Source organism: Pan paniscus, chromosome 7, assembly GCF_029289425.2.
Source record: "Pan paniscus chromosome 7, NHGRI_mPanPan1-v2.0_pri, whole genome shotgun sequence".
NCBI lineage: Eukaryota > Metazoa > Chordata > Mammalia > Primates > Hominidae > Pan > Pan paniscus.
The window spans coordinates 116,778,525-116,794,025 of record NC_073256.2 but is presented as its reverse complement, the minus strand read 5'-3'; the positions used below and the strand labels follow the sequence as shown (position 1 = coordinate 116,794,025).

The window sequence follows — 15,501 nt, the reverse complement described above, 5'->3', positions numbered from 1 at the left end:
GTGCTATTCAATAAGTGCTATGAAGTTCAAAAACAGGAAAACTAATTTGTGGTTTTAGATGTTAAACACAATTTGCCTCCAAGAGAAGATCTTCTGAGTACTGGGAATATTCTTGATCTCTATTCAGGTACTAGTAACATGTATGGATTTATCTGACAAAAATGTATCCAGTTGTATACTTAGTGTTGTACCATTTTCTGTATGTTAGACTTTCATACAGTTGACATTGAAAAATTCAAAGAACAACTTTAACAAAATATTAGACACAATTGAAAAGAAAATTAATGAACTAGATTAAAGAAATTAACTGGAATGCAGGTCAGCAAATCAAAGAGAAAAAATATCAAAGAGTGAAGAAGCAACATGGAAAATACAGTAAAAAATCAAAAAAGTCCAACATATGTATGGAAAGAAAAAAAGTAAAGGCAATATCTGAATAGATTATGCCAGAAAACTTGCAGGACTCATAAGACTCGAATATTAAAACTTTAAAACACAAAGACTGAGAAGATCCTTAAAGAACCCAGAGGAAAAGGACAAACGACTTCCAAGGAAACATGAAATGACATTGTACCTCCTAAAAGGCCAATGAAAAGCAAGAGTCAGCACAACAGTATCTTTAATGAGCTGGGAGAAAATAACTATAAACAAGGATTTATATACCCAGAAAATATCTTTCAAAAAAAAAGGCAAAGAAACAAAATTGAGAGTTTGCTAACATCAGGCCATCACAAAAACAGCTTCTAAAGGATGTACTTTAGGCAGAAGTAAATGAACTGAGAAAGAAGGAAGGGCTAAGCTGTGAAAAGGAATGACTACTAAAGCACTAGCATATAGGTAGGCAAATGTGGCTCATGACCAAATGCAGCCAACCACCAGATTCTGTAAATAAAGTTTTATTGGAACACAGTCATACCAATGTATTGACATATTGTCTATGGCTGCCTCTGCACTATAAAGCATGGTTGGGTAGTTAAAACAGAAACCATATAGCTAATGAAATAAAATATTTACTATCTGGCACTTTGTTGAGAAAGTTTTCCAACCTCTGCCTTAGTTCTATATATGCCAAATCTAAGCAATTATATTACAAAATAATGATATCAAGTTTTAAAAATAAAAGAAAATTTATGACAATAACCTCAATCTGGAGAGAAGGATTAAAGTGTTTTAAGAACTGTGTTGTTCAGATGGAGAGTAAATAGACTGATTTACTACATCATTAAATAAATTAAATATGCATCTTAATATTTCTAAAACTAAAACATACTTTGTGGAAATGGTGTTAATTTCTAATATTAAAAAAAAGAATAGTGAGAAAATAATTTCCAACATAGCACAGGAAAACTTTTTAGATTATGTTTATATTTACATATATTTATACAATTTATAATTATTAAAAAAGTATGTATTACATATTATATATCATGTATTATATATATTTAGTTAATTAATTTACAGAGTCAGGGTCTTGCTCTGTTGCCTAGGCTGGAGTGCAGTGGTGCGATCATAGCTTGCTGCATCCTAGAACTCCTGGACTCCAGCAATCCTCCCACCTCAACCTCCCATGGAGCTAGGACTATAGGCTCAAGCCACCACAACCGGGTAATTTTTAAATTTTTTGTAGAGATGAAGTCTTGCCAAATGTTTATACTACAAAATTTATAATATCAATTTATATTATATAAATTTATAATATAAATATTCGTATTATAAAAATTTCATATTACAAATGTTTATATGACAAAGAAAGCCATCAAGGAAGTGAAAAGACCATGTATAGAACAGGAGAAAATACTTGCAAATCATGTGTAAGGGTATAGTATCTAGAATATAATAAAGAACACTTACAACTCAACTGTAAGAAGTCACAAGGTCAGGAGTTCGAGACCAGCCTGGCCAATATGGTGAAATCCTGACTCTACTAAAAATACAACTAAAAAGTAGGCAAAAGATTTGAATAGAAGAAAATATTAGGTTGGGCAGGGTGACTAATACCTATAATCCCAGTGCTTTTGGAAGCTGAGGCAGCCCAGGAGTTCGATACCAACCTGTGAAACATAGTGAAACCCCACCTCTACAAAAATTAAAAAATTAGACAGGCATGGTAGTGTGTGCCTGTAGTCCCAGCTACTCAGGAGGTGGGAGGATCAATTGAGCTCCGGCGGTCAAGGCGGCAGTGAGCCGTGATTGCACCACTGCACTTCAGCCTCAGCAAGAATGAAACCTGATCCAAAAAAATAAATAAATAAAAAGAAATAAAATATTAAAGAAGATATACAAATGGCCAACCAGCACGAAAATAAGTTCAACATTATTAGTCATTAGGGAAATGCAAACCAAAACCACAATGAGATTCCACTTCACACCACTTTTACTATTTTTATAGTAAAAATAAACACCAGTTTCATAATGTAAGCTTCAGTTTTATAAATATTAAGATGTGTATTTAGTATATTAAATGATGTAGTAAATCAATCTATTTACTCTCTGCCTGACCAACACAGTTCTTAAAAACACTTTAATTTGGCCAGGCGCAGTGGCTCACGCCTGTAATCCCAACACTTTGGGAGACCAAGGCGGGTGGATCACGAGGTCAGGAGTTTGAGACCAGCCTGGCCAATATGGTGAAACCCTGACTCTACTAAAAATACAAAAATTAGCTGGGTGTGGTGGCAAGTGCCTGTAGTCCCAGCTGCTTGGGAGGCTGAGGCAGGAGAATTGTTTGAACCTGGGAGGCGGAGGCTGCAGTGAGCCAGGATTGTGCCACTGTACTCCAGCCCAGGCGACAGAGCAAGACTCCATCTCAAAAAAAAAAAAAAAAGAAAAAAGAAAAAAAAGAAACAAACCACTTAAAATTAATTGCTCTCTCCAGTTTAAGAGGTTATTGTCTAGGATGGCTAGAACAAAATAAAAAAAAAAAAGAAAAGAAAAAGAAACAAAGCGGATAATAACAAATAGTGACAAAGATGTGAAAAAATTAGAACCTTTGTACATAATGTGGTATTATAAAATGGTGCAGACAGTTTGGATGACAGTCTGGCAATTCCTGAGAAGCTCAAACATAGTTACTATACGACACAACAATTTTACTCCTTGGCATATAGCTAAAAGAAATTAAAACAAATCCACACAAAAATCCTGTAAAAGAATGTTTATACCAGGATTTCTCATAAAAGCCAAAAAGTGAAAACAACTTCAACTGTCCATCAACTGATGAATGAATCAAAAAAATTTGATATATCCATAAGATGGAATACTATTCAGCAATAAAAACAACAAAGACTGCTACAACATGAATCAATCTTAAAAATATTAAATGAAAGAAACCAGTCACAAAAAGACCATATACTCTAAAAACGTTCCCTTTAACCTTAAAATTCTATAATTGTATGATAATAGTATTCATGTTATTAAGGACCAAAAATGTCTCTCAGTGAAATCATGCTTTCTTTTAATGAATATAAGAAAAGTAGATTTCAATAGAAATTTCAGTATAGAGAAAAGGAGAGATAAATCAACATCAAAGTAGAGATCAAAAATTACACAGGCTATGTCTGCTTTTCAGTGACAATATGTAGAAATTTCAGTGATATCAGGATTCATACACTTACACCATAATAATATGAACAAGGTGTTGACCTGTTTAGCACTGTCAAAAATTTGAGCCTTGTTATTATAATATATATTCAGATTACTTTATGACTCAAAATCTTTCCAGGTTCACATTTTGTTTGAAATGAATATGCCAAAGTTCAAAAGGTTATGAATTCATAACTGAAAACACAGCAATATGAGAAATTACGTATATATATATTGGAGAAAGGATCATGACTCTAATCATCATATAATTACTTTGTATAAACAAATGAGAAATCTAAAAATACATTATGCTTGCTAAATAATATATTCACGCATTATTTATATATTTAAAATACATTCATTCATAAATCAAGTAGCTTAAATTAAGATCAATCTACTTATCATTCTTAGTTCAGCCTAATGATAATATCCAAAAGCAATTTTCTTCCCAAGTTAATTTTTCCTATGTTTATATTTTAATGATTATATTATATTGCATATGATCTTTTATAGATAACATATGTGAATATATGACTAAGATTAAAAGGTATGGAAGGCAATAAATGGCATCACTTAGTTCACTTACTTTGGTCAGGAAAAATCTTTCAATGAGAAGACTGATTTGCTTATACACTGACACATTTAAAAACACCAACAAATCTAAAAATGTCCATATAAAACATTAACCATAGGAAAAAAATGTTAATATATACCTTCTTCAAGGATGGGTCGTGGGATAACAAATGGAATCTCCTGCAGAGGTTCCATATACTTGTGCCCAGCACTAATAATCTTTATTTGAGGCAAACAGAGGACAAGTGTTCCCGGCATGCTGGTTTGTCCATGGTACCAACTTCTTACTGTTCCAGGAATGTCACCAGATACAATTGTACTTGGGGAAGGCAGGCTATCATTTGGAATAAACACACAGCAAGATTGTACTTCAAGCTAGAAAGGAAAAGCAGAATTAAAATATTCGGATTAGACTAAATATGCCTTCAAACACCTAACATCTTCGCCAGAATAAACAACCAAAAAAAGTAAATGTTCCATATTTATGTCTTTATGACTTATTTTCACTAATGAATATTTTAAAAACTTGAAAAGGTATTGTTTACTCTTGTTATAAACTTGATACAAAATGCCTAGTGACAAGAGATGATCTACCCTTCCACAGTCTTTTCCAAGACACAAGATTCAGTTAGAAAGTGTGCTGGCAAAAGAAGATCAGAAAACACTCTTTATTTTGCAGTTTATTAGAAAATTTTGTTAATACCAGATAAGGCCTAGAACTACCTAGCATTTTATTGCTGTTACTTTTTTTAAAAAGGGCTATTTTTACGTGAATTTAGTCCTTCCATTTTTACTTTACAGACTAGAATATAAGAAAACATTGTTTAAAACATTCAATTTATAACACTAGACAACCATTAAAGAACATGTTTATATCACATACTTTCACTTTTATATACAATGATTCAAGTATACATACATGTATCAGATTTATTATACATAAATACATTGTAATAGGAAAAATCAGAAGACTTAAAAATCAGAGCATTATTTCTTGCTTTTTTCATTCTTCAAATTACCTAAATTGTAATTTCATGTATTATCTTAATGTTCTCCTATCCCCAGTAGAGTTACATTAAGTTGCCAGGACCTCAGAGGTTAAGATAAGGAGACAAAGTAAGCCCAACCCCAAAACTGAATTCATCGTGACTTCTTAATTCAGAAGCAATGTAAAGTCTATTTGTCTTAGTGGTGCTTATAAAGTAATACTGTGTATCTCATTATCAAATTGCTCCAACAGCCTACGATACTTAAGTTATTGAGAAAATACAAACTATGATTGGTTGATTTCCTACAAAATATTTCACATAAAAAGATGTTATCTGGAGGTGTGATACAAAATAATTTTTTTAATTCATACATTCTTGGATATTCAAAGAAACTATGTTAGCAAAAAGACTACATTTTTAAAAGATAATAGCAACATCTCTTCTCTTGGGCCTAATATACTATTCTGGTGAGAACATGATTATACGTAACAGGTTTGGAACTCCTTGATAGGATAAATAATTTGTCAACCTATAAATAAACAAACCTGTTTGTCTTTGCTTCACATTTTGGGGCATGGCCAAACTGATGAATTCAGTGATGAAAAATACAGGTAAAATTTTGCAAAAATAAATGCATTGGTTTATGAAGCATGAGCTCATTTTAGTTCTAAAATCTTATACTGCAGATTAGATAAAGTACATGTGTGTTAAGTAGTTTATTGATTTAAGATCATGATGTAGTTTATTCTGAAATAGAAGTCTATATTGTCTCAGGTAACTTACAATTATGCTTTAAAATATTTAACATAATTCATTAGTAATTTTCAGTTGCACAATTTAAAATGGCACATTAAGAGCATAGCCTTTATTAATTCAGGTTAAAAGGTCAAAATATGAAGTGTCAGTATTTAACACTTCATGTAGGTATTGATACTACCTTGAAAAATGCTTTCAATAATGTGAGGTAATTAGTTTAGTATGCTACCATACACAACCACATGCATACATATCCTTAGGAAAAAATTCAAATCATGCCAAAATTTCCAAAATCATAAAACATTAATTTCATTAATTTAAAAATCAATTATTTCATCAAGTGTAAACAATGTGAGCAACATAAACAGAATCAACAGTATAGTAGCATCAGATACATAACAACTCTAAAATAAACTTTATAAAATATATGTTGTGAGAGTTCCTTTAATGATAAGAATCATATAATTAAAATTACTCAAAATTATTATGTTTTATCTATTATATATACTAAAGCTATCACATAAATCTTTTTACACTTTTAAAATAACTGTTAAACTGTATGTATAAAATTGTGGTTTTAATGTAAAATGTTGAGTGATTTATATTACTGAATATAAATCTGCAGCAGTAAATTCTGAATTAATGTAAGGATCTGACAATCCAAGGGAAAGAAAATGAAGTAATCTGCCAGTAAGAAGTCCTCAAGCTGGGGGTCAGATCATGTTCATGGAAACCATCTGGTTGGGACCCTCTGAGCCACACCAAACACAAATGATCTTTTAAAAAAATATCCTATTCATGAATGCATCACAGCTGCACTGAGTGTTACTTCATTTTTCCATGGCAACATCCTTTCTGTTTCAAGGATCTTGTTTCAGTTTTGGTAGCAACGTGTTCTTTTGCCAATACACATTCATGTGTTAAAGTGAAGGGATTATTACAAATTCTTGAAGTGGAACCACCTCTATTTTGATTCCTACTACGTCAAGGGCTACATATCTAAGTATCATATACTGAAGATAAACCAATAAAGTAAAAATTATTTGTTATTCTTATTTTAATAAATGAAATGATTGCAATGCATTTTTCCCTGAAGTTTCCAGTTTATGTGCTATTTGAAAGATATATGCCTTTGTAAGTCCTTGGCCCTATATGTGAGGTTTGAGAAACTTAGATTTTTCTCTTTTAGTGCTCTATAATTGTGATCCCAATTCAGCTAAAAAGAAGAGACTAAGATAGGTTTTATTTACCCATTAATCTGAAAATCTTAATTAGCCACTGCCCATCATATAAAGCACTTTATAGATAAAAGCTTTGAAATGTTGCGCCACATTTTCTTCCCTTTTCAATAACATAACTATTTCCTATTCCCAAATAATATATTTATTTTTATTTACAACTTGAAAATGTAATGATAATTATATTTTGCATAATTTCTACAGTACCAAATGTTCTCTATATAAGTGTATGTTACTCTTCAGGAAAGAGTTTCAAATAAAAAACAAAAATAAAGGAACATTGTATGTTGCATTTCATTACTTTTTCTCTCCTTTATTCATGTACTCTCTAATATCTATCATGAACTGACCTGGAAGTCAGGAATACAGAGACAAAAGACATAGTGCCAGCCCTAAAAAAGCTTAAAACAAGATCACTTTCAAGTATTAATATCCTTACAGAATTCTCACGAGAACATAAACTTTATGAAGTCAAACATTTGCCTATTTTGTACACTATATAGTTTCTGTACATTGTGCAGTGGTGCATGTACTATGTACTCAATAAATAATTGTTAAATAAGTAGAAACAATTAAACAATTACTTTCATCAGATATGGTAATGAAAATAATTGCTTTATGCACGTTGTTCATCATTTAATTCCAGAGGCAACCTCTAAGGTGATTAATAAAACTGATTTGTTAACGAGATGAATTCAACACAGCTGTGGGATATTTGACAAGCTATTTCATCTCTCCATGACTTCAGTTTCCTCATCTGTTAATGGGGGAAATTAAAGCATTGATATATATATTTAACACAGTAAGTGTTACCTAAACGTTTGCTAAAGAAAGATAGTCAACAAACAACACCAAGTCTCTCCTATAGGCGAGATCCCATATATTATTAGCCTCATAGATTTATAAAACCTGTCCACAGTGCATTTATTTTCAAATGCTGTTGCTTACGGTTTCACTATCTCTGTATACAGGGGCCATTAAAATTAGTATTCCATTTGCACTACAACAAATATATAAACTATCACCCAAATCACAGTTTTCCTATTTGATAAATTTTCAGTGCATCACGAAAATATTTTGGATATCATCATATGTAGTAGAAATTTAAATATCCCTGATTTGGGGCCATAGATTAAAAGCCTACAGTTGGTTGTCTTGGTTGTCATCCTTTCCAGAGTAAGTGTTATAAATCTTCACACTTTTTCCATAAAAATCTTGTCAAGAGAAGACATTAAAAATTCCTAGATTTGAATTCCAGACTTCCTCCTAACTGCCATGCAATGGCTGTCACTTGTTCAATGCCTATAAGTAAGAATGTGGGCCTGTGTGCAAAATCTGTAAGGATTAAATATAAAATCTTACTTTTATAATTAGCATGATTGATAGTTGATCTCTCTGGCCTAAAATGTCTACTCCCATTTAATCCTGAAAATAAAGGCCAAGGAGTTTACTGGACATCAGGACATCAAGCAGTATGACTTTTTTCATCACTAGTCATGCTCTAGATTTAACTTCCTAGAAGACAGAATTCAACTGGCCCAGCTTAACTGGCTCATGCTGCTTGAGACACCCTGACTGACACTCTCATCAAAATAATACAGAATGTGGGAAGTAGTTCCCTAAAGGAATAACAGCATTATTACCAAAAGAAAGAGACCAGAATGCTTGGTATTGAAATTAAAAATGCCATTAAACTCAGAAGACTTCAGTCCACTCAGAAAAACTCAGAGAGTACAAAAAAAAAAAAAAAAAAAAAAAAAAGGAAAAGAAAATGCTAGTACATGTCATAGGACAGCAAGATGAACTTCGATGTAAATGACCAAAAAAAAAAGCTAAGTCTGGCAATAAGCAGAGAAATGTTTTCCTAGAAAGGAGTAAATTCTAGCCAGCACATTTCTATTTTATCAGCTACATACTATTGCCAATTATGTGCTTCTGGAATAAAAACATAGCTTTAATAGAATCTTTGTTAATGAGCAGGTATAGAAAACTTGGAAAGAACCGGTGAACTTATGCTAATCTATTGTTAAAAGGCCCCCAAAGTTTATATATTTTTATTCTTTTAATTTTTATTTTTGAGACAGAGTTTTGCTCTGTCACCCAGGCTGGAGTGCAGTGGCGCAATCTCGGCTCCCTGCAACCTCCACCACCCAGGTTCAAGCGATTCTCCTGCTTCAGCCTCCAGACTAGGTGGGACTACAGGTGGGCACCACCAAGCCCAGCTAATTTTTGTATTTTTAGTAGACACGGGATTTCACCATGTTAGCTGTGCTGGTCTTGAACTCCTAACCTCAAGTCGTCTGCCTGCCGAGGACTTCCAAAGTGCTGGGATTACAGATGTGAGCCACCGTGCCTGGCCCCAAAGTTCATATATATATATATATTTTAAAAAAAGACGTCCAAGACTACATGGAATATTATAAAATAATCCATTATAATTAAGTATGGAAACTCCTTCTTCCACACTGAAAAACAAATAGGTTACAGCAAATATTGTTAATGATTTTATGTAATATACATGTTTCTATTCTAAGTAAAAAATAATATGGGTTTAGCAAATACCAACTTTGGCTCCAACATCAACTTTGCAGAAATTCTGGTTCCAAACATAATTACCTGCTCAAACTTCCACTAAAAGAATAATCATTCGAAACCTTTAAGTTATGATGTCCTGTTTTATCTGATGATAACTTGCAGGGTTTTCTGTTTTATATTTTGGCTCATAAAACATCTTAAAAAATGGACAACGTTTTTAAAAATAAAAGCTCACGCCTATAATCCCAGCACTTTGGGAGGCCGAGGTGGGTGGATCACGAGGTCAGGAGATGGAGACCACCCTGGCTAACACGGTGAAACTCCGTCTCTACTAAAAATACAAAAAAATTAGCTGGGCATGGTGGCGGGCACCTGTAGTCCCAGCTACTCGGGAGGCTGAGGCAGGAGAATGGCATGAACCTGGGAGGCGGAGCTTGCAGTGAGCCGAGATCACACCACTGCACTCCAGCCTGGGCGACAAGTAAGACTCTGTCTCAAAAAAATAAAATAAAATAAAATAAAATAAATAAAACTCAGATTTTCACAGTCTAAATTGTAATCATTTAATGAGAATCTAATTTTATCTTTTAAAGTGTTGATGATACATTAACATCTGGAAATGTTTAAATATATAGTATGTTTAACACATGGCCAGGACTAGGGTGAGGCAAGCCAAGTACCTAGGTCATATATAAGATAACCTATATAAAGATGTATTATTTGGTACTGCAATGATTATGTTAACTGATACTCAATAAGCTTACTCAAATTGAGGAACCACAAAATAAACCATATAGTTTATTCCAAATAGTAAGGAAGGTAAATTTTATGTTATATGTATTTTACCATAATTAGAGATTAAAAAAGGAAAAATGAGGAAAATCACTATCATAACTTACAATTAATTCAAAGTGATATATAAGATTAAGTTTGTTAGTGATGAAGCTAAAAGGTATTGCAACATTATAAAATAAGCAAAAGAATCATACAATAATGTTAGAGTTGGAAGTAACCTTAAATATTATTTAATGTATCCATTTTATACTACAAATAAGCAAGTAAAGCACATAGTTAACATCTAGAATTTGACATTGCTGACCAGTAGCTCCTCAAAATTCTAAGCATTTTTTGTTTTCATGAACTCTCTGGTTTCTCCTCCTCCATTTCTGATCACTAACATAATTTTCTTCAAGGACATTCTCTCTTCTACTAACAACTTTTAAAACGGTATTCCCTTGGCCCATTGCTCTTTCAACTGTACATACTTTCTTGAATGACCCATTCTCCTGGTTTGAAAACCATCTGCAGATAACTCCTAAAATTATATCTCTTCTCTTAACCTGTTTTTTAAACTCCAGATATAAATATCTAATACATACCTGGATGTCTCACATACATTTCAAATACATGTGTAAATTCAAAATCCCTATTTGCCCCTAACCTGGAAAAGCTACTTCATTTAATAGCATCACTACCACCCAAACACCAAAACAAGAATCTAGAAGATCTCTTAGACTCTGTTCCTTGATTCCCCAAATCAATTAATTACTAAGTCCTGCTGATTTTATCTTAAGTCTCTGAGGAATCACTGTCTCCTTGGCTTATTGCCTAGTGGTTTGAAACCTTTGTGTTATATATTTCAATAATTTTTTGGTTATTTCAGGCAGTGAAATAAATCTGGTTCCTGTTATTTAATCCTGGCCAGAGAAGGACATTCTCCAGTATATCCTACATTGTGGAATATTGATGTACCTACTTGTTTATAGATAGTGCAAAGATTTCTGGTATTACTTGGAATCTTAAATTGGAATATTTTCCCAGAGTTGTCAAATAATCATGTAATCCAATACTATCTTTCATGTTCTCTATTACAGAACTACTCAAAATGATATCAATAAAAGGATAATTATACCACATTATTCAATCATTAGATAAGAGGGAATGAGGTTATTTTTAATATAACTACTTCTATTATCATGAAATAACATTTAGATCTATAGTAAACTTTAAACAACTAAATATTATTGGTAGCTATCATATTCTAAACCACACAATGGTGTCAACTAGATCTTCTACAAAGCAATAAATACTTACCTACGATGATATCTAAATTCATCACAAACCAGGAAGTACATGCCCTAGGCATCCTTTCAATAAGTAACATTCCTCTTGACATTCCCATTTCTCTTCTTTCATCGTTAAGTTTTCTAAGGGGCTCCCTACAGTATACTCCATACCATGGCACTTAGCCTTTTCCCAGCTAGACCATGACAACTATTATGTCTCTTTTTTTTTCTCAGCATATAGCCCAACATATAACAAAAATTAAGTGCTGGATGTTACCACTGTACAAAGGGTACCTCTAAGGGAGAAGGACAGGTAAGTCAATGCAAGGAGTTATTAGGATATTCATTACAAGGACTCATGATAGCTGAGACTGGTGAAATATAGCTGATGTCCCTAAAACAGTCATAACTCTGCAAGCTAAGAGTTAATTACACAAGAACGACAAGCCATACTTTCTTCCCCCCATTCTTCTCTTAATTTTCTTATAAGAGGCATGCTCAGAAAAGAAACACGTAAAGGAATGCTAAAATCAAGATTATTGGCTCCTATATTAACTAGTATTTTTATGCACTGGAGATATTTTTGGATGAATTTCTAAAAAGTTTTTATGGCAGGTATGTATTTCTTATAGTGATTAATCAGACTACACTATAGCTATGCATAATGTGTCTGTATCTGTCTATATTAATTTTCTATGCTATATAAGAAATCACCACAAATGTAACAGCCTAAAACAACAGACATTTGTTGCAGTTTCTGTGGGTCAATAATCTTGGTATGGCTTAGTTAAATACTTGAATTGTGGTCTCAAAAAGCCGCAATAAAAGTGTTGACCATCTGTGTTTTCATCCACAGGCTCACCTGGGAAAGAATACACTTCCAAACTCACTCTAGTTGCTCACAGAGACAATTTCCTCACATCTGTAGGACTAAGGGCTGGCTGAAGTGTAGGACAGACTAGGGACTTCATAAATATTTTCTGAATAAATTACTGAAATTTCATTTAACTGCTGAATTTTGATCTTAATCAAAACTCCTTTACTTTGTTAAGTGTCATATATTTTTTAATGTTAAATTTAACTAGGGCCGAGTGCAGTGGCTCACACCTGTAATCCCAGCATTTTGGGAGGACAAGACAGGCAGATCGCCTGAGGTCAGAAATTCTAGACCAGCCTGGCCAACATGGTGAAACCCCATCTCTACTAAAAATACAAAATAATTAGCTGGGCATGGTGGTGGGCGCCTGTAATTCCAGCTACTGGGGAGGCTGAGGCAGAAGAATTGCTTGAACCTGGGAGGCGAAGGTGCAATGAGTTGAGATCGCATCACTGCACTCCAGCCTGGGCGACAGAGTAAGATTCTGTCCAAAAACAAAAAAGAAACAAACAAAAAGTTAACTGGAAAATGAAGAGGAAAGAAGCTAACAGCCAAAAGACTAAAACACATGAAAGCTTTCTCCTTGAATACTATTTTTTTCAATATTCAGTTGTTTTACAACTATTTATACTTTCTGATATACTTCATTACTTTCTGAAAAACCAAGATTCTGTTATAATTTCCTTTCAGCCTAAATAACTTCTATCAGAATATCTTGCAGTAAATTTCTATTAGAGAAAAGTTCTGTCTTTATGTATTTATTGGCCAACATTTTTGATGAATACTTTGCTGACTAGAGAATTCTATGTTAATTCTATGTTATGTGCTGATTTTCCTCAGCACATAAAAGTGTTATTCTGGCCGGGCGCGGTGGCTCACGCCTGTAATCCCAGCACTTTGGGAGGCCGAGGCGGGCAGATCACGAGGTCAGGAGATCGAGACCATCCTGGCTAATACGGTGAAACCCCGTCTCTACTAAAAATACAAAAAATTAGCCGGGCGTGGTAGCGGGCGCCTGTAGTCCCAGCTACTCGGGAGGCTGAGGCAGGAGAATGGCGTGAACCCGGGAGGCGGAGCTTGCAGTGAGCCGAGATCGCGCCACTGCACTCCAGCCTGGGCGACAGAGCGAGACTCTGTCTCAAAAAAAAAAAAAAAGTGTTATTCTATTGTCTTCTGGCCTCCATTGTTTCTAATAAGATGTAAGGAGTCATTCTTAATGTTTTTAATCTGTATATAACAGGCCTTTACTGTCTACCCACTTCTAAAATTTTCTCAAAAGTACAGTAACCAAAATGGGTGTGCTGGTAAGCCCTGGACACCTGGAGCTTAATTCTACTGAGGACACACTGACAGACAAGGAATGCCACAGAATAATTTCCCATGGTGGGTGAAGATAATCCCAGGGGTGTTATCTCCATCACTTCTTGTCTGCCTGCTGAAGGGCAGTGCAGCCTTCAGCTGCTTTAGAAAAAAGCTACAGCTACAGGAGAGAAAGATGGAATAGAGAAAGAAAACACAAGTGTTATTGAGTACCCAAATGTTTCCTGATTCTTCTAGGGTTAGCTTAATTGACACGTATGTTCATGAAGCAGGATCATCACCATTATAGTCAAATTATTTTAAGTACAATCATTTAATGAATATCTCTCCTTGCCAAACTATGATCTTCATGAGGACAGGACTGCATTAGTTTTCTTCAGTATGTTCTCTGAATACAGTATGGTAACTTTTGCAAAATGAATCAATAAATGAATAAATGTTGTCAGTTGCTTTTATATACTTTATCACTCTATATTTTCCACCCTCTTCATGAAGAAGATATTATAATCTCCAACTTGTGGATACAGAAACAAGAAAAAACTCTCCAATATTATATTGCTAAGAAATACATATCTAGGTCTGCCTTACTTATAATTTCAGCTTCTTCCAGTATAGTCTTCAGGTAAACAAGAATATTGATAAATAAAGATCTTCCCACTTTAAATAAAGTAAAATAAAATAAAACGTTCTCCGTAAGTTTTCAGTAGTTTGACTACTAGGTACTTAGCTATGTTTTCCTTTTTATATATTCTTCTTGGAGTTTTCTGAGATTGTTGAGTTTCAAAAAGTGAGTTGCTTGTCACTTTTTTGGATTTTAGCACCCTGCTGTTATGGTAATGTCAATTTAAGACCTCAGATCTCTATGGGCTTAATATAGCTGTAATTTTGCAGATCACAAAACCTTGTTCTCATAGTAAGGTGGGAACAAGGTTCTATTGCAACTTTTATATCTTAAGTCAAGGTGAAAAGCTTTGACTTAAGCCTTTGATATTACTATCTGGTACATACAAAATTCTATAAGGATGTCTCTGGTATCACAGAGAAAAAATCCTATGCAAAAACTAAAATTTCTAACTGTTAGCTTATCAAATAAGCATCTAATTGTATATTTTAGTCAGGTTAAACATGATCTTGAAAGAAAGCAATTCAATAAGATAAAATTGTGCATTTTAAAGTAAAAATCAATGAGAGGAAAATAACAATAAGGAAATAGCTATTATAATTTTCATATTTAACTTATAATTATGTAGAAAAATAATTAGATAACCCTTTCATGTTAATTTAATTCCAACTCAGACTTTATCTCAGTTCTGAGATAAGAATGGATCTATATGAACATTAAGCATTTAAAATTGTGAAAATAATGCTTAAACAAAAAGTAGAATGAACTAAAATTTTTTAAGTCAAGAAACATGTCAAAATGTGTATATTTTTATAACTATAAGGAAGCTCATATGAGTTTCATAAAATTATGTTTAGGATAAGTGAAGTACACCAATTATTTTCAACTAAATTAAGAAAATGAGATGGTATACATAATTGTTACATGTGAGAAAAGTCTTACC

The 15,501-nt window shown here is 33.2% G+C and overlaps 1 protein-coding gene across 5 annotated transcripts in view; it reads right to left on the bottom strand.

Moving 5' to 3' along the window:
* VPS13B (vacuolar protein sorting 13 homolog B) overlaps window positions 1-15,501 on the bottom strand; it is an 868,795-nt gene that overhangs the window by 438,601 nt on the left and 414,693 nt on the right. For all 5 annotated transcript variants that reach the window (XM_055116771.2, XM_063606452.1, XM_057303059.2 and 2 more), the window contains exon 23: window positions 4,296-4,530. In XM_055116771.2, coding sequence (XP_054972746.2) covers window positions 4,296-4,530 — 235 coding nt within the window. The remainder of the gene's footprint in view (window positions 1-4,295; window positions 4,531-15,501) is intronic.